A 19854-nucleotide genomic window follows, 5' to 3' on the forward strand; every position below is an offset into this window, starting at 1 on the left:
TCTGTTCAAGCATTAAAAAAATATCGTGGTTATCGATAATTTTCAAAACTAACAGCTGATTTTGACAACTTTTAGTATTTCCCTTTGTTTACATTTTCCGGCGTGATTTACAACTACAACCTTGGAGGCACCACCTTCACCCATCTTGCCAACAATTTATTAAACACTCTGCGCCCGTGTATGACGTTTTGCTTTGCTTTCCCAATTCTTGATTTTGTTCGTTCGTGGATGCCAGTTTTCTAACGAGTGGCGTGGAAATAACAGCACGAAAGGTTTGCAGTTTTGCCTTAGGAAATTGTGTACAAATTTAGAACGTTAAAATTTACCTACAACTAGAAATAGAGCAGAATTGGTAGTGGAAATTAGCCGAAAATAATAAAAATATTGAATAAAAGGTCAATATATAGGTGAGTAAATTGAATTACATTAACAATAAGTAAGGGTACAACAGCAATACTATGGCAGCCATAGCTCAAGGACAGGTCGTCACGAATCACGGACGTGTATAAAAGTGACTAGTAAAAATAGTTTTGTATTATTATATCTATAATTCATCTGAGGTTTGCTTTGCGTTGACGTTCCACAGTGGAAAAAAGTGCTTGTGCTGCGCAATTTTCATAAAATACAGAGGCCATCGTCGGTATAAGTACTTTGAAATGCAATTAAACTGTCTTATCCATTCGATTAAATAATAAATCAGTAGTATTTAGTACAATTTTAAATTTGTATATTGCTTCAGGTGCTTAAAACGTTATTTAAACGATTATTTACTGTAGAATAAACTATATGCAGCTGTCCAAATATCTATTTTAAAAGAAGAAATGTTTTCACTTGTACGAAACTTAACATCAAGACATATTCAATTAGCAACTGTATTATACAGGATAAATCATATTGCTAATTTAAATCATCTGCAACTAACCAAAACAACTGTATCAATTGTTGGCCAATCTCCATTCATAAATCAAAGAAGCTTCTCGGGTGAGTGATGACGTTGCGGCGTTAGCTTGAATGTGCTTATATAGGTACATATGGGTGTGCGGAGACACGCATAGTTAAGACAGTATGCATCGTCTCCTCTTTATTTACCTTAAGTACAAGAAAACTACCTGTATGTATATAGTGCATTGTTTGTTTAGGCTATACATTTAAATCTTAATTTTGCTTAGTTATTGCAACAGCATTTGGGTGTAAAAGCTGTGAACGCAGTGAAAGTTTTCAATAACAGTTTGGCAAACCGAAATTTTTACGCTTTCCGCGTTCGTATGTACATATATGTTTGCACTCACATACAAGGCTACCATTAAACGTTCGCTAGATTTGTGACTTAACGTTTCAGAGCGATCGGTTTATATTTGCAGAGAAGCGGAACATAAATACTACTTTTAAGTTCTTTACATGATTCCAGCTAAGGCACTTTCTTGTAAGAACGCGTTCCATCTACGGATGACGTTACAATGGTGCTGATATCCAAAGTTAACGTGTGGCTCTGGTGAATTACAAAGCTCACGTACATACTGTATTATCACAAGAAATGATAATAAAGATGACCCAAAGCGAGGTTAATCCGGAATTTCACCAAATTCATGCCAAATATATTGAAAAAGGACACTTTAGCAACATAGTGAATACATTATCGGAAACCAAACAGCAGCCCATCGTATGGTTGGGCGCGGGATGGACTAGAAGGTTGAATGTGGTCATATTAAATCGTTCCCGAGATGGTCGTGCTTATAATACTTTAATGGGGTTTGTTAGCGGAAAGGACCAGATCTGTATCCGTCAAAGAACCATCGACATCGATAACACTTACCAAAATCTTCGGGAGGTGTCTTTATTGCTACAAAAACAATAACTGTTATAATTTGTATAAAACTGAGGTTCCAATAAATAATGTGGGTATCTGCATTTTTTTTTTTCATTCATAAGTCATTTACAAAGGCTTCATTCATTCATTCATTCGTGTATCAATGAAAAGATCACATCCAAATTAGACCCACAATATTTTTTAGGACGGCAGTATATGGTTATAAGTTTTTGAAAAACGTAGCGTCAAAGATGCGCTTTACTTTCTGCAATCTCTGTGAAACAAAGACTGTACCTAAATCATACATTAAACTCATCGTCCAAGGCAATGAGTACGGTTTTAAAAAACACCACGGACGAGTGCCACAGGAGATATAACACGAAAACAGATTCCATCAGCTATTACTGTGATGGTTCGTAGCCGACAAGGGTACTGGCGGCCGGGTCGTGTGGCAGAATTACTCGTGTTGTACCGGACAAATAGCAATTATTTAAAAAAAAATTATATTAGAACAAATTATTAAAATATCCCACTGTGCTTCATAGACGCATACATACATACAATTTTTTTTAGCCATCTGGCTTATGCGTGCTTCAATTAAATTTGTTTATAAAGTAAGCATTACATTATATCCACATCTTATAAAGGCTGAATAAAATTAAAGTATGATGATGTATATAACTGCTGTGGATGGCAACATAAAACGGATTTGAAAATAAGGTCTAATAACAGCAGCATGCTACTGCACACATATTTATGAGAATATGTAGGCCTTCGAAAATATTTTATCATCCAATCATATAAGCGCCACCTTTTTAAAGGGTTGCCAACGCAATGTATAGCTTCTCTGACCCCGTCATCGACCTAATCTACCTGTGGCGAATGATGTTTATTTCGCAGTAGACGCTCTGGCTACCCCAAGTTCCTCTCGAGGAGAGGGTTGGTGCCTAGATTAATTGAGGTCGTAGCAAGTCCTTCCCGCGATAGTTTTATTGTGCTTTTTGCAATAGTCCGGCAAAGGACCATCAACATTGCTAAAACTCCCCATATCCTTTGGGGTGTCTTCCTAATGCTACAAGAAGAAAAAGGAGAATATCTAATTTTATAAGCTGGTATCAGAAGTGATATGACCATTGGAACGCTATGAAAGAGGAAGTAAGAATATTCCCCCAGCGGGTTAGGGGGTCAGAATATACCCGCGGTAGGTATGCCTGTCGAAAGAGGCGACTAAAATACTAGATTCAAAGGGCTGTGTAGCGCAACCCTTTCAGGTTGCCAGCGCAATATATAGCTTCTCCAAACCCAATTGTCAACCTCATCTATCCTTGGCGAATCCTGGTTCACTAACAGGCGAGGCTATGGCGACCCCAAGCTCCTCGTGGAACTTGGGGGTGGGGAGGGAGGGATGTCCTGAAGGTTTAATATGGCCATATAAATAGTTCCCGAGATGGTCGGGCGAGCACCGGATCTGTATCCGGCAAAGGACCATCACATCGATAACACTCACCAAAGCCTTCGGGGAGTAACCTTATCGCTACAACAACAACAACAAGGAAGAATATTATTATTATGCATAGAATGTTCTCTCGGTAAGGCATTGCTATCGTAAAAGACAACTAACAAACGGCACATACCCAAAAGTTCAAGGACTACAAAGATTCGATGAGAGTGCAGCCATGCTAGTACCAGCAATGGTGTTTTGACAAGGTTGTTGTTTTCATGGTAAGGTTACAGGGAGACAGAACAAACCTACTAAAATAAAAAACTTACGCAAAACGAAAAGTTTTGTTTTAAGATATTTGTTTGATAAGAAATCCAATTAAAACAAAATACTTTTTCCATGGATTCGCAAATCGTAAACATTCATATTTGTACAGTAAGCGCTTTTCTTAGTTCAGGTTGACAGTCGGGTTGGAGAAGCTGTGTATGTTGCAAAGGCGTGCTACGCATGCTTAAATAAGTATACAAATATGGTGGCCCACTGCAGAAAGGGCCAGTTTGAAATCAAATTAATGAGGTGAAGCTAATGATCTTCAGAATGACGCAAATGATATACATGTACGTATTATCATCCATACATATATACAGGGCCGAATTAACAAGTAGGCAGAATAGGCAGTTGCCTGGGGCCCCGAAAAATGGAAAAGACTTCTAAAATTTTCCCACAAACATAAAATTCTACAGAGTGAAAGAAAAATATAATCAGAACTGAAAATAAATTTTACTCAAATAGATAAAACTCAATTTACCGCATTCAAAAGGCGACGACCGACCAACTAGACAAGGTTCCTAAAAAGGACATTTCCGACTCATTTGGCAAATTGTGTGACGTGCAAAGAAGTGTATCGAAGTGAAAGGAGAGTATATTGAATAATAAAAAGGTTTATAACTTTTCTTCAGTTGGAAGGTCATTCAGTAAGAAAACCTTGAAGACATTGTCAACTACACGCTGGGAAGCACATTCGAATGCGACGAATGCAGTTTACGTTTCATTAGATATCATATTAGAGGCTCTAGAAATCATTGCTGATGATGAATGTTGATTTTAGGGAACTCTATTTTGACTGCTATGCGTTCAGTGAGTAAGTCATTGCAAAGTGAAAAAGCAGATTTGCAAACGTGTGCTTTTTTGTACGGATCGTTAGAAGAGAGTTTAGTTTCATTCCGTGAAAAGTTCAATGATTTCGAGGAAAAAACAAAACAATTATTACCTGGTGTAGGTTATACAGAAATCGTAAAACGTACTCGTCGTAGAAAAAAACAACCTAATGACGGAAATCCTCCAGAAGTAGAATTTTCGCCTCGCGATGATTTCAGGACAAAAGGTTTCCTCGAAATCATCGACAATCTTCACAGTGAAATCAAATGACGTACAAAAGTGTATATGGAAGTTTCAGAGAGATTTGCATTTCTCATCAACTTTTCTCTAAGTGATGGAGACCTCCACGAAGGTATAAATAACTTAGTTCGTTTTTATTCTAGAGATTTGGAAGATTTTTTCATTGAAATGAAGCAATTCCAAAGTTACGTGAACTCCAGATACACTGCTGCACAAAAAACTCATAGTCATTTGTATAAGATTCTAATGGACGATCAATTAGCCGATGTATTTCCTAACACACAAATAGCTCTTCGGATTTTTTTAACATTAATGATCATAAATTGTTGTGCCGAACGATCCTTCTCGCAATTAAAAATAATCAAAACTGCTGAAATAGCTACAACGCGACAAGAGCTACTCGAGATGTTAGGTGTGCTTTGCATTGAGTCAGATTTATTGAACAAAATCGATATTGATGATATAATTGATGAATTTGTCGAAAACAAATGTAGAAAACGACATGTTTAAAATATAGATAGTAATTTTATTGATATTTTCACATTGCGACAATAAAATTTTTATGAAAGATATAGGTTTGTGTATTTTTTAATCAAAGAAAGAATGGAACGAACGTGAAAAAAGGGCCCCCAAATTGATGGTTGCCTAGGGCCCCGTTGAGGGTTAATCTGGTCCTGCATATGTACGTACGTATTCATTGAATAAATTCGAAATGCGCCATTTTTAGTGTTTCTATAATTATAAATTTAGCAGATAGTTTATTTATACATAGTCATTTATGTACTACTTATGTCTATTTCTATGTCCATGCGTTGTTTTATAATCGAAAAATACAAGCCCCAAAGGTTTTGGGGAATGCTATCTTTGTACTGATGTTGACTATCTTGGGAAAGTTTAGATATGACCAAGTCCAAGCTTCTAGGTCGTTGCTCCAAAACGACCACCGCCGTGTTTCCAGTGCAACGAATATTCCATCCTGACACAGCCTTTAAATTAAACAAATTATAACACCTATTAAATAGTATTTTTTTTAAACGCTTAGCACTCTAGCACATTTCATATTGAGATTAGCAGTTTATCTTAACAACAGCAAGCCTAACAAGATAACAATAAAACCTAGACGGAAAATTACTGCTTGTTACACGAACTAAATTAGGTTTGCATATAGATTAAATTTATAACTGTATGTGTACATTAAGGTGGCCCTTCGTTGTATGGAGGGAAAAAAAAGTGTTTGGATTCTTGATCTCACCCCTTAAAAATATGCAAATAGCTCAAAAACGAATATATACAAAGTTTTAGGCCAATCAAAGAAGATTTAGAGGTGGCGCAAAGGGCTTGAAATCCTGAAAAATTACGAATTTTTACAATTTCATGTTTCAGGCTTCCATATTTCTAAGCCCTACGAAACTTTACTGCTTTTCCATACCGTAATAAGATCTGTATTTTCTTACTTTTCTAAAATGGCCACAACCTTCAAATTGGCTCGATCAATAACAGAGTTACAGGGTAAAATATATATTGCTTTCGAAAAACAAATATGAAAAGAAAATTAAGTCTGTGCAAATGTGTTTATCAGTGAATCGTGGTATTTGGGTAAAAAACGCTAAAATAAACTTTTTTATACACAAATACATATATCCCTTGAAGCCAAACTTGAAGTTTATTTATTTAAAAAGTATACACATATATTTTTAAGCTATTGCATAGATTTTATCGCGGGCTTGGCGACTAAATCAAAAAAAACCGTAACGGATATTTGTCAAAAAAGGTTCGAAAAGGTTCGAAAAAGTTCGGTGTTAGCAACAGGCCAAATACATAAAATTGGATCTCTATCATAAAGTTAAAGTTAAAAATAAAGTTAAAGTTAAAGTGAATGTTAAAGTTAAAGTGAAAGTTAAAGTTAAAAATAAAGTTAAAGTGAATGTTAAAGTTAAAATGAAAGTTAAAGTTAAAAATAAAGTTAAAGTTAAAGTGAATGTTAAAGTTAAAGTGAAAGTTAAAGTTAAAGTTAAGGTTAAAGTTAAAGTGGAAGTTAAAGTTAAAGTGAATGTTAAAGCTAAGGTGAAAGTTAAAGTTAAAGTGTATGTTAAAGTTAAAGTTAAAAATAAAGTTAAAGTGAAAGTTAAAGTTAAAGTTAAGGTTAAAGTTAAAGTCAAAGTTTAAGTGGAAGTTAAAGTTAAAGTTAAGGTTAAAGTTAAAGTGGAAGTTAAAGTTAAAGTGAATGTTAAAGCTAAGGTGAAAGTTAAAGTTAAAGTGTATGTTAAAGTTAAAGTTAAAAATAAAGTTAAAGTGAAAGTTAAAGTTAAAGTTAAGGTTAAAGTTAAAGTGGAAGTTAAAGTTAAAGTGAATGTTAAAGCTAAGGTGAAAGTTAAAGTTAAAGTGTATGTTAAAGTTAAAGTTAAAAATAAAGTTAAAGTGAAAGTTAAAGTTAAAGTTAAGGTTAAAGTTAAAGTGGAAGTTAAAGTTAAAGTGAATGTTAAAGCTAAGGTGAAAGTTAAAGTTAAAGTGTATGTTAAAGTTAAAGTTAAAAATAAAGTTAAAGTGAAAGTTAAAGTTAAAGTTAAGGTTAAAGTTAAAGTGGAAGTTAAAGTTAAAGTGAATGTTAAAGCTAAGGTGAAAGTTAAAGTTAAAGTGTATGTTAAAGTTAAAGTTAAAAATAAAGTTAAAGTGAAAGTTAAAGTTAAAGTTAAGGTTAAAGTTAAAGTGGAAGTTAAAGTTAAAGTGAATGTTAAAGCTAAGGTGAAAGTTAAAGTTAAAGTGTATGTTAAAGTTAAAGTTAAAAATAAAGTTAAAGTGAAAGTTAAAGTTAAAGTTAAGGTTAAAGTTAAAGTCAAAGTTTAAGTTAAAGTTAAAGTGAAAGTGAAAGTTAAAGTTAAGGTTAAAGTTAAAGTGAAAGTTAAAGCTAAAGTGAAAATTAAAGTTAAAGCTAAAGTTAAGGTTAAAGTTAAAGTAAGAGTTAAAGTTAAAGTGAATGTTAAAGTTAAAGTAAGAGTTAAAGTTAAAGTGAATGTTAAAGTTAAAGTTAAAGTGAAAGTTAAAGTTAAAAATAAAGTTAAAGTGAAAGTTAAAGTTAAAAATAAAGTTAAAGTTAAAAATAAAGTTAAAGTGAATGTTAAAGTTAAAGTGAAAGTTAAAGTTAAAGTTAAAGATATTTAGAGAATATCGAGTCTCAAACGTATGTTTCCTATTTCAGTTACCATAAACCTATAATTTCAATTATAAATATTCCTGAATAACCTATGTATGTACATATCTTGTAAGATAATAATACAATTTTTTAACCAATATTAACTTCTCATTTATTCAATAAAAGTACAAAATTTGTTTTCTTATCGGTCACCACGCTTAAAAAGTGTAACTTGTATTAATATCAAAGACAAAACTTGAATTAATATCAAAGAAAACAAAATGTTGCATAAATATTATAATTGCATAAGTTGATAATATGCAATAGCTTTACCGCGGCAGTCCCCGAGTGCCACCCGTCCTTTTTTTATAAATTTTCTTTCGAAATGCGTGATGCCACAACAAATTTAAGCCTGCACTGCAACTTGTTCTTGCAACAAGCATGTCGAAAGAAATTAGAAAAAAAAGTATAAAGAAATGAAAATATGTATGTATATATTTTAAAATTGCAAAAAACTACAAAAAATTTCTTTGACGTTTTCTTATTAAAACTGTACTGCTCTTGAATGAAAAAATTTTGAATAGTAGGTTTTTTTCAAATAGATAAATTGCGGCACTTTGCATTGGAATGGAAAACCACTTCCAGAAATAACATATCGTGAGAAGGTGAAACGACTTCCCGTTGTTGTTACTTACAGGAATGGTGAACAGTTAATGGGAGCTCCAAAATTATATGCTGCAACAGGCTCGGAAATAGCTGATAGGTTGTATGAACTGTTATTTGAATGGGATCTGAAAAATGATATTGCCGCCTGTTGTTTTGATACGACATCGGTTAACACAGGCGTTATAAAAGGAGCTGCAACGTTATTAGAAAAAAAACTTGAGGGAAAATTTTTTTATCTACCTTGTCGTTATCATATTTATGAAGTTCTGCTGAGAGTTATTTTCCGGTAAATACTAGTAAGGACGTTCAGTTATTTCGGCGATTTCAAGAAAGTTACAAAAACATCGACAAAAATAGTTTTAGAGATTTGCTACAAAATAACGAAGTGAAATTACTTTTAAGCGATAGCAAAGATACTATTTTAAAAAACCCTCTAAGGAATAGTTGAAAAACAAAATTGTAAGAGATGACTATAGGGAATTATTGGAATTAACGTCTATATGTCTAGGAGCAAGTGATGGCATACAGTTTCGTACACCAAAGCCCACTCATCATGCTCGGTGGATGTCTAAGGCATTGTATTGCTTAAAAATCTATTTATTTCGTGAACAGTTTAAACTAACGGAGTATGAAGAGAATTCGATAGCAAGTATATGCGCGTTTATTATACAATTCTATGTTAAGCTTTGGTTTACTGTACCAATCCTCATAGAGAACCTCTTCAAGACATATCTTTTATTAAAGAAATTTATAAATACAGAAATGCTAGTAAAAAATATCTGACATTGCAATAAAAAAGTTTTGTAACCACCTATGGCACCTGTCTGAAGAATGTATTGCATTGGCATTGTTCGATGATGACGTCTCTTGTACCATGAAGAAAAAGATTGTGGAAAAATCAAAAGCATAGACAACTGCGACAAGGAAACAGAAAATTTAAAGCGGTTACACTTAAGGCCCAGTGAAATCAATAAATTCATAGAAAAAGAACTACAGGATTTTGTAACAGGAAATACAATTGATTTTTTTGGTCGGTTTGGGATATCATCTCAATTTCTGGAGGTAGATCCACTATACTGGGGGGATACAGGAACCTATGAAAAAGCTAAGGATACTGTTATAAATATAAAAGTAGGTAACCACACAGCAGAACGGGGAGTAAAGTTTATGGAAGAATATAATAGAAAACTTACAAATGACGAACAAGAAAAACAATATTTTTTACAAGTTGTAACTGATTACAAACAACAATTTGAATCACATATTAGATCATCATTAATATATGTATATGTTTAAAAATGTATTTTCAAAAAAATTTATAATAAATAAATTTGAAACAAACTCATTTACGTATACTCATTATATACACATTCTTGAAGTAATGACACCGTGTTTAAGGCATAATTTATTTTATAACTTTATTATTATTTGACCAATTTTTGTTGTTTTAGATTTATTTGAAAGCCAAATATCTCACTTACTAATAACACGATAAATTACGTTTCACCCATAACAAATGAAGTAGGGTTGACCAAATTTAAGAAATTGTAAAAATTCGTCATTTTTCAGGACTTCAAGCTCTTTGCGCCACCTCTAACCCTTTTTCGATTGACCTAAAACTTTTTGTATTCTAGTTTTTAGGCTATTCGCATATTTCTAGGGGGTGAAATCCAGAATCGGAACACTTTGGAAAATAAGGCCCACCCTAGTGTAAATATCAAGCTATAATGGCTAGGGCTCTTTAAAATATTCGAATAATTCCATTAATCGGGTATTCGGTTATACGATTTTAGATTTCTGTACGTTTATTAATCCAATTTCGCTTTTCGAATAGTTAATTTATTAAAATTATTCGAATAATCTGAACTGAACGATTATTCGAATTTCAAAATGGAATTTCGTTTTTTATGTAGTGTTCATATAAAAAAATTACTTATACGCTATGTATGTATGTTGGGTTGGGTTGATTTGTATGGACGAAAGTTAACCTATATCGCGCCATCGATTTTTCGATAGGATTTGGGCTCGGGAAAAAAAGTTCCACTACGCATACCCAAAAAAATAATTTTCGAGTCTGCGAAAAAAAAGTCGATTTTTCGACCAAAATTCTTCTAAATCTTCATAAAATAAATTTTTTTCAAAAAACTGCATTTGCCAATTGACACGAAAAAAATTACATAAGAAATTATTTGGAGCCTTGAAAATGAAAAAAAAAATGCATAAAAAATCGATGAAAATTATTTTTTTTTGGGTATGCGTAGTGGAACTTTTTTTCCTGAGCCCAAATCCTATCGAAAAATCGATGGCGCGATATCCGTTAATAAAATGAACCAGTCTAATGTATGTACCAAATATTTCTTCTTTGTTGAATTTTTGTTAATTTGATCGATTAGTAGATATTGAAATCTTATACATACAAAACTTTCGGGAAAAATCAACATTTTGGTAAGAAACTCAAAAAAAGGCCAAAAATCGAAACTTCTTACAATTTTTCTCTATTCTGAAGAGTTTTGGTGCACCTTCTTCAGGGAGATGTGGTAATGCGACAGATGTATTCTCAAGCACTTTAATGCGATGAGTTCAAATCAGAATTGACCAAACTTGTTATGGTTCGGCAGTTACCTCAAAGAACGAAAACAAGTTTGTGGCAATCGAGAATTATTTTGAGGTTAGGGCCAAACAAGGATCGGCTATGCCAATTGTGATAGCGGATTGGGATTCAGCGCATAAAAATGCTCGCAATACATCTGTTGCATTAAAAGATCAACCTCATTTTTTGTGCAGGTGTGTAATTTATCGCTTTTAATTCAAAGAGCTGCCTTTTAATTTTTTAGAATGGGTAGTATGTATTCTAAGAAGTTAAAAGGCATCATAATCATATATATTATTTCTAATTGCTGTTTTTATGTACGGGTTTCTTTTACGGTGTTATTTGGAATCCAAATCTATAAATAAAGCGTTGGTTGTAAAGATGGAGATTCGGGCTATTAGCGAGCTTTGGGCAATTTTGGTCGTAGTGCTTTTGTTTAGCTATATTTTATTAAAATAATTTGTTAAAAATAAACGATTGTGAGCACACAAAGAAATCTATTTGTACTATGGCACTATTGTGAATATTTGCACCGCATTGCCGGTAGTTGCTTTTGTGCGCTAGATGGCACCGCAAGCTGTAAGTTTTAATTGATTGACGGCAGTTGCTATTATACGCTAGATGGCAATGCAAGCTGTAAGTTAATAGAAGAGCTGATTTCTGTTGATATTTGATAACAGACTTTTATATTGGTTGCGCAAGATGCGCACGGGTCACGCTCGTAATACTAATACTTCATACTCGCGAAATTGATATGTCTAATCTAAATTTTCAGATAAATCACAAGGCGACGAAACCACAAACATTGTAAAACAACAAATAGAAATGGAAAATAAAACTGAAAAAGTTAATGTAAATAAGGATGAATTGAAAAAGCGTTTAACGCCATTACAATATCAAGTAACACAAGAGGCTGCTACAGAGCGACCATTTTCAGGTGAGTGTCAATCATACTAAGTAGGAGTATAATAATATCTCAACTGATTTTTGTTTGCAGGTTGCTATAATAAACATTATGAAAAGGGTACATACCGTTGTATTGTTTGTCAGCAGGATCTTTTCAGTTCCGATACCAAATATGATTCAGGCTGTGGTTGGCCGGCATTTAATGATGTACTTGACAAGGGAAAAATAACATTGCATCGTGATGCTAGCATCCCGGGTAAGGAAAAATCCGACTCATCTCTGTTTAACAGTGTTTTGTTTGTGCAATTTTTTTAGTATGTATTACTGTTTTTGCTGTTGTAGATGCAGTCGTGCTCATGTGCACGAGTACGTATGTATGTATACATACAAATTTACTGCATATTTTAGTTGCACGCGTTAGAAGCAAATACGCACAGTATTTGAATTACATTAAATACGTTTGCGCAAACACGCTTTTAAATGTTTTATAATCAAGCTTTTTGCAATACATTTCGATTATATAAGTTATATGCTGTTTTAAACAAATTTTTTTCGTGTATGTTTGTATTAGTTTTAATATTTTGAATTGTTAGTAAGGAAGCGTAAGGAAACGAAAAAGGTTGTATTGAGAGGGGTGTCCAAATCGGCAACAGTAGCATACCACGGCACAACCAAACACATTTTTTTTTTTGAGTTTGATGCATAACTTCTTTTCGAACTAAGTTTTCAAAAGATAGATATCGTGCGCTTTTAGCGAACACATCTTTGTTGATACGATGCAAACGTGTTTCCGTTAATTGAGTGTTGGAAATTTTGCTTAATGAACGGCGAACTGAAAACATGATCCTTAAATTTTAAGGAAAATTACTACTTCAATTATTTTTTACACGTCACCAAAATATCTAAAGGAAAATTTTTATTCATAACCCATGATTCAATTACTATGGGTTTGTTCTCCAGTGATGACAGTTCTTTGAAACTCCCAAATTGAAAAATCTGGACAGGTTACTTTTACGAAGTACCCTACAAGAAACGCTGATAGTTTTACTAATACACTCACACTTGTAATTGACAATGCTGATCCTGCGATGACGTAAACATTGATACTCAAATTTATGTATGTTCCTCACGCATGTCCGCATGTACCCAACGACAGCCTATAATCATGAAAAGGGAATCAATCTGGGAAAGCTTCGGACACCTGGTACAGAACAAAAGAACATACTGCAGATACCATTATACATGTGAGACAGATAGATAATTCTCAACGGAATTTTATGTATGCGAGAACAGTTTATCCGATTTAATCATGTTGTCACTACTGACTGTCATATGACAATCAAATGATTATCACTGTAGTTTTGTTATTTTTTAAATTCCGCCATTTTCAACCGACGAAAACCATATAAAAAATAAGTTTAAAAAATGAAAAAGAGAGCATTTCAAAGCTCCATGCTAAAAGAAAAAAAAAAATCGAAAATAATATTAAAAAATACCAAAAGCTGTCGGAATGTGTGGGGCGCACTCAAAAAATTGATACGCGAAAAATAATAGTGGTTAGTGGTGATTCATTTTTAAATGTGTTTCCGCATGAGGAAAGCGCTCTTCTGTTGTTTTGTTATTTTCTGAATTTAAATTGAACATTCTGAACTCGAATTCTTATAAAACTATTTATTTTAAACAAATAAGAAACACGTATGCTTTTATCACGTACAAAATTAAAAACGTAATGAATTAAAGTAAATAAAAAGCAAAAAGCATTGTTTCATTTTTGGCGGAATATAATAATGGTCATTTTTGGTAGTATAACAGTCAAACCTGATATATACAGTAAACTATCATTTATGACACTTTTTGATAGTTAGGTGTCAGCACTGATCCAGGAAAATGTTTGAGAGTGAGCAGTACGGCTATATACTTAATCAGTAGGCCATGTTGGTGTGGAAGAAAGAGACAAAAACTCAAACGTACATAGTTGTTTACATCACATTTGCGCAAGTCCCTTTAAGTTTGTGATAGAAAGTTTGTATGAGGCGCTGATCGTTAGGTTGACATTGCTGACAATCAGATGATAGTCATATGATAGTCAGTATTCTTGTAGGGTAAGGAAAACGGGGAATAATTCAATCCCCTTCAGTGAAAATTGTAGTAGAAAAGTATCTTTGGTAGTATATTAGTAGTGATAATAAATTTGTAAATGCCAAAGGTTTTTGGGAAAATAATTTATTTTCTACTAAATATTTCGTGAATTGATAAAGTTATGTTGGTTTAGTCATTCTTTCAGAAATTGTTTGAAGAATGCCGTACGTTAGAATTTTATTAAAAAATGCACTATCTCAAAATTTGTTCAAAAACTCCCTATATAAGCATAAGTTCAATGCATTTTGTCATAAGAGGGTGTTAATGAAAAGCATTCTGAGATGAAGCGTTCTTCAATCTAACTCTAATATGGGGCGGCTTTGTGACCAATCCAGAATTGGAAAATTTCTGAAAAATATTTTGAGATAGCACGATTTTGAATAGGCGGCCGACATGGGGTAATATGCTACTCAGTAGCCGCAATGAACTGACAAAAACAAAAATAAAAGAAAATGGCTTATTGTCTTAGAACTTTATATTCCTACCTTGACTTTGACAGAAGAGTTAAGCTTTTGTGCGGTCCTGTGTAGCGAGTATTCACCTTTTTATTCTGAAATTTCGGAAAACTCTTTTCCGTTAACTATTCATGGAAGCGTTCCGGATAAACCGTTAATTTACAATATTATTTGGAATACGTTCATTTGATACTACCTCATGAGATCCGAATATATCAAATAAGTATATACAAAATATTCCAAATATAATAAACCAATAATTCCCCAAATTCTTAAATGGAGACGAATCAAAATTAAATGCGTGCAAAATCCCTTTGTACAGAAAATCTTTTTCAGTGCACAAAAACATTACAACAATCACATGAATTTTGAAAATTGCCACCTTCAACTGCAAATATCTCCGGACAGAGATATTTTCCGCCTTCGGATTATTGTTGTCGAGGTCACCTCTCTCGATATTTTTGATATTTTTGAACGCGTAACAGCAGTAGACTCCTGTTCTAGACTTTTACCTGAATAAGTCAACATGACCAATGAGTACATTTCGTTATGGCATCTCCATTATATACTAATGACATTTTTACGTGAATCGTGAATTTAATATTCGAGGTTTTGACGTTGAACGATGAATTTTGAATTGGGTTAGGTTTCGTATATTCATAGGTTTACGAAAGTGCACGATTTCTTGGTGTCCTCACTTTTCATAAAATACTTTTCATAATTACTGTTCAATGTTCAGCCATACTAATGGATCGAGGCATAGTTAATAAATTCACTATAAAATAAAAAAAAAAATGTTATAAGGAATTATGCAGATAAGTACTTATCGGGTATTTATAAACTGATTGCTTCCTATTTCTACTACTAATATTTTTCGAAAATTCGCAAAGAAACAACACAGTTAACGGATGTTAATTCGATTTGGGAGCAAAATGGCCGCAATTGTCAAAAAATTTGTCTCGAAAACCTCTTGTGATTGAATCATGGTCATAACCAAAACTTTAAAATGTCAAAGAACTGCCAGACAGCCAAATAAACACGTTGAGTAAATGAGGCGAAAAAATGTCTGCTCAGTAATTTGACGTAAAATTTCAACCGTTGAGTGGGTCAAAAATACCCGATGCACATAGAGGCATTTGAGCAATCTAGGCGGCCAAAATTATTTTTTGGCTTTAAATACATAGTTTAGTTATGTTACTCATGGTGATTTCAGTTATATTTAACTATTTATTTTATTTTATTATATACCGTGGTCCAAAAAAGTCTACGGCCAACAACGTTTCTTAAAAATCATTGTTTTTTTCTTTAAATTGTTTAATTATGTTATTCATGGTGACTTCAGTTATATTTAACTATTTATTTTATTTTATTATATATACAGTGGTCCAAAAGGTATACGGACAGCAAAGTTTCTTAAAAATCATTGTTTTTTGCTTTAAATTATTTAATTATGTTATTCATGGCGACTTCAGTTATATTTAACTATTTATTTATTTTATTAAATATACAGTGGCCCAAAAAAGTCTACGGACAGCAAAGTTTCTTAAAAATCATTGTTTTTTGCTTTAAATTGTTTTATTATGTTAATTATGGCGACTTCAGTTATATTTAACTATTTATTTTATTTTATTATATATACAGTGGTCCAAAAGGTCTACGGACAGCAAAGTTTCTTAAAAAATCATTGTTTTTTGCTTTAAATTGTTTAATTGTGTTACTCATCGTGATTTCAGTTATATTTAACTTTTTATTTTATTTTGTTTTATTATATATACAGTGGCTCCAAAAAGTCTACGGACATTCTAGTATAATAATTCATTCTAGTATAATAATATACAACTTACAAGCAGATCGCACGTTTCGCTGATTTTTGGCATTTATTTTTATATGCCTGGCATCGAGAATTCTAACAAAATTTATTAAGTAATTATCAAAAAAATTTAAGCCTGCGGAAAAATAGTGAATTTCTATACATGGCTTACGTGTGCGGTATTACCAGACTTGTAAATAATCAATACTAAAGCTAAAACTCGTATCCCAATCCGATACACTGTTATTTGTAACAGAAGTCCAGTCGCATGGTTAGTTATCATTTTTTAGGGCTCATCATCAGAGGGTATGTCAGGCAGGTCATCATCTTGGCTTTCAAACGACGTATGTCTCTTTCGAGTTTCAATGGTATGTTTTTTTGAATAAGGTCCGAAACTGTTTAATTTCTCGTTAAAACTTTCCGCATCTGATTCTTTCATGTGGTTGAATAATTCATTACGGGTGATTACTCGACCAGTGAAACCTTAATTAAAAAATCTTAATACAGCTATATACAGAACATACAAAGAAAAATGTTAGTCATCGATTGCAGTTTTTGGGGTACATTAGACAAATAGATCTAGGATTCGGTATCGGCACATTGATTCACCAAACAAGATCAAATTTTACAATTGCGTTTCTAAACGTGAGATTAACGTCCAAACTGAGTTTCATAAAAATCAGACATCTTTTAATATACCCGCCCACAAGAGTAGGGGGCGTGGCACGGTACCAATCATCATCATATTGCATATATATTCTTTTTATGCTACAACAAGATCACGCGCCGAATTTCAACAAAATTGGAGTACGTTTACTATTTTTTATTGCTTGCCCTATGGAGATGGCACCACTGTGCAACGCTCAAAATTACCAATTCTTTTCAAAAAGCGGGAATAAGCGGGACCAATCTTTCCACTATTTAACTATTTAACAAAACACAGACTTTCTAAAAAAATTGGAATCAATGCGGGGCAAAGCGGGTCACTAAAACAAAAACCTTTTGGAAAAAAAAATGTTGCCCCAATACATCACTTTTTAAAAATTATATTATGAAGGCGTTAAGGACTATATAAATCTTAAAATACATAAGTATTATACACACTTACCTGTTTCATAAGAAGCCATGGCTTCTTTTTTATAAACTTCACTGAAACCCGCAAAAATATTAATTGAAAATGTGTATACTCTAAGAACGTGAAAAACTGCCGCAAGATACGCACGAATGGTCCAACTTTGAGTGGATGTCCACACCACGCATTTGAATTATGAAAATAAATAATTATTGATTCTAATACGCTAGAGTACTGGCCTAGTAAAAATAATTTTTTTTTATTTGCTGCGTTTTGAAAAATTGATTTTCGGCCGCCCAGATTGCTCAAATAGCTCTATGTACGACGGTGCGTTCAGAAAGTGATCACTCGACGACTGATGAACAGTTGTGTTTGCTGAAAGCGCCCATTAGCTTCGAAGTTTGAAACTGGATCATTCCTATTACTTTTATGATTTATTCAAATTAAAAAGGTAAAAATGTAGGCTTGGGATGCCTTTTTCTTATTTAAGTAAATAAATACAAGGAGCGATAACGTCCGAAGAGATTTTAGGCCGAGCTTCCCTTCTAATTAATCTGGTGCTTCTTTAAATTTTTTTTATGCCGACTTCGAACGGCATCTGCAAGGCAGAGTTTTCACTGAGAAGCTTTTCATGACAGAAACACTCCGGAGTGTTTGCCAAATCACTGCCGGGAGGCGACCCCGCTTAGAAATTTTTTTTTGGAATTGAAAAAACTTGTTTCTAAATTTTTAATGTTGCTTCGTAAGGGTCTTGAACCCAGGATCTTCGGTGTGGTAGGCGGAGCACACTACCACCACACCACGGCTGCCGGCATTATGTAAAATTTTATCTTTTCAAGCTTTTATAGGAGGTATTTAGGTGGGGGTTAGTAACATATCGTACACCTAGATCAATATGGAGCTAACTGAAATATCTGAAATTTTGAAGTTATGAATACCACCGGGGTTCGCAATTCAATATATATAACGAACTGTATACTCGATTTATTAATACCTCCATTAATCAGCGAGAAAAGGCTTCGTAAAGAAAATTGCATTGGCGCATTTGGGGAGGCAGTCAGTTTTTCCCGTTTTCTGAAAATTGCGATTTTTGCGCTCGTGATGCGTCCCTAACCCCAACCGAAAAACACCCACTGGCGAGTGAGCGTTTGTTGAGTGGGGGCGAAACCGGTAGTAAGAGTAAGAGTCCAATTTGCACCTTCAGAAGCTGCACCTTCAGAAGCGGCTTGTTATACGAAAACTCAGGATTGACTGTATACGTTTCCCACAACCAACATTTATCTATGTAAACAAAGCGTTAAGAGGCAGGCTCATTGTGCAGATAGAGGTGGATGGTGAAAAAATTATAGCGGCAGAGCTTATAGATTTACCTGATAGCAAAAAAGAGATCTGTGGCTTATTAGAACTTTATTTTAAACAGTTATGGCTTACCCTGGAAACGCTTAGACCAGAGGTCTGCATTCGGTAGCACAATGGAATGGGTATGCAAAAGGTAATTTTTAGAGTCCCGTGGTTTAGACAAACATGAAATACCTCCAGCCGTATGATCAAACCTGACAAATGTTATTCTGTCTTTCTCTATATATCCTTTTGCCTCTACCCTCTTCTTCTCCCCTGACCCTCTTCTTCCTCTCTTATTTCTGATTCTTTTGCATTTTCTAGTTTACCTTCCGTAAATCTTCCCCCTTTTCCTCTTACATCTACTTCGGGGTGTACGAGGGCCTTCAAATATTTCTTGTTGTACTACTGACTTCACCTCTCTGGTTTTATTGCATCATGTGATGAATCTATGGTATTTTACTTCGAGCTAAAACCATTGGGCATCTTTAATTAATTGTTGCTATATTTTTCTGCATTCGAATATTAATTTATTGCATATTTATTTGCTATGTTTTTTGTTATGTGTTTGAAATATTTGTAGAAATTTCAGAAAGAAAACAATAAGTACTTAATGTTATTGTAGTTCTTCTAATTAAAATTTTAAAATAATTAACATACATAGAGGGTGATGAGAAAGTCATGAATAACATTTCAGCTGGTAAAGAAACACATCCTAGGCTATGAGGGTTTGGTGTTTTTTGTTAGCCAGTTGTTTAAACCATGATTAAATGATTTTTAAAAACTTCACAAAATAAATCATGGCCGACCAGAAGAGAGAACGGTTATACCTTGTAAGTGTTTTTATCATGGTTTAAACCATGATGCAAAAAATGGAGGCAGTTCCATTTAGTGTGACGTTAGCTACTTGAATTTTGCGGGGACAATGACAATTTCACCAAAAACAAGCTACCAGATTGAAAAATGTTACGCATTTTTATAATTTTGATGGATTTCATATTAACGGATATGACTAATTACTTTCATAGTAATTTTAAATAAAAAAGAAAAAAAAAAAATGAGCCTCATGCGTTGGAAATAATTTAATACGAAATATCAGCCT

At 33.4% G+C, this 19854-nt stretch overlaps 1 protein-coding gene across 5 annotated transcripts in view; it reads left to right on the top strand.

Moving 5' to 3' along the window:
- The first annotated feature begins 759 nt into the window (after positions 1-759).
- Positions 760-19854, top strand: part of SelR (methionine sulfoxide reductase SelR) — a 44801-nt gene continuing 25706 nt past the window's right edge. For 3 of the 5 annotated variants that reach the window (XM_067789917.1, XM_067789926.1, XM_067789945.1), the window contains exons 1-3: positions 760-981; positions 11808-11969; positions 12030-12194. In XM_067789917.1, coding sequence (XP_067646018.1) covers positions 822-981; positions 11808-11969; positions 12030-12194 — 487 coding nt within the window. In that variant the 5' untranslated portion in view covers positions 760-821. The remainder of the gene's footprint in view (positions 982-11807; positions 11970-12029; positions 12195-19854) is intronic. The other 2 variants (XM_067789909.1, XM_067789935.1) reach the window with 1 other exon arrangement.

Source organism: Eurosta solidaginis, chromosome 1, assembly GCF_040869045.1.
Source record: "Eurosta solidaginis isolate ZX-2024a chromosome 1, ASM4086904v1, whole genome shotgun sequence".
In the NCBI taxonomy this organism is placed as follows: domain Eukaryota; kingdom Metazoa; phylum Arthropoda; class Insecta; order Diptera; family Tephritidae; genus Eurosta; species Eurosta solidaginis.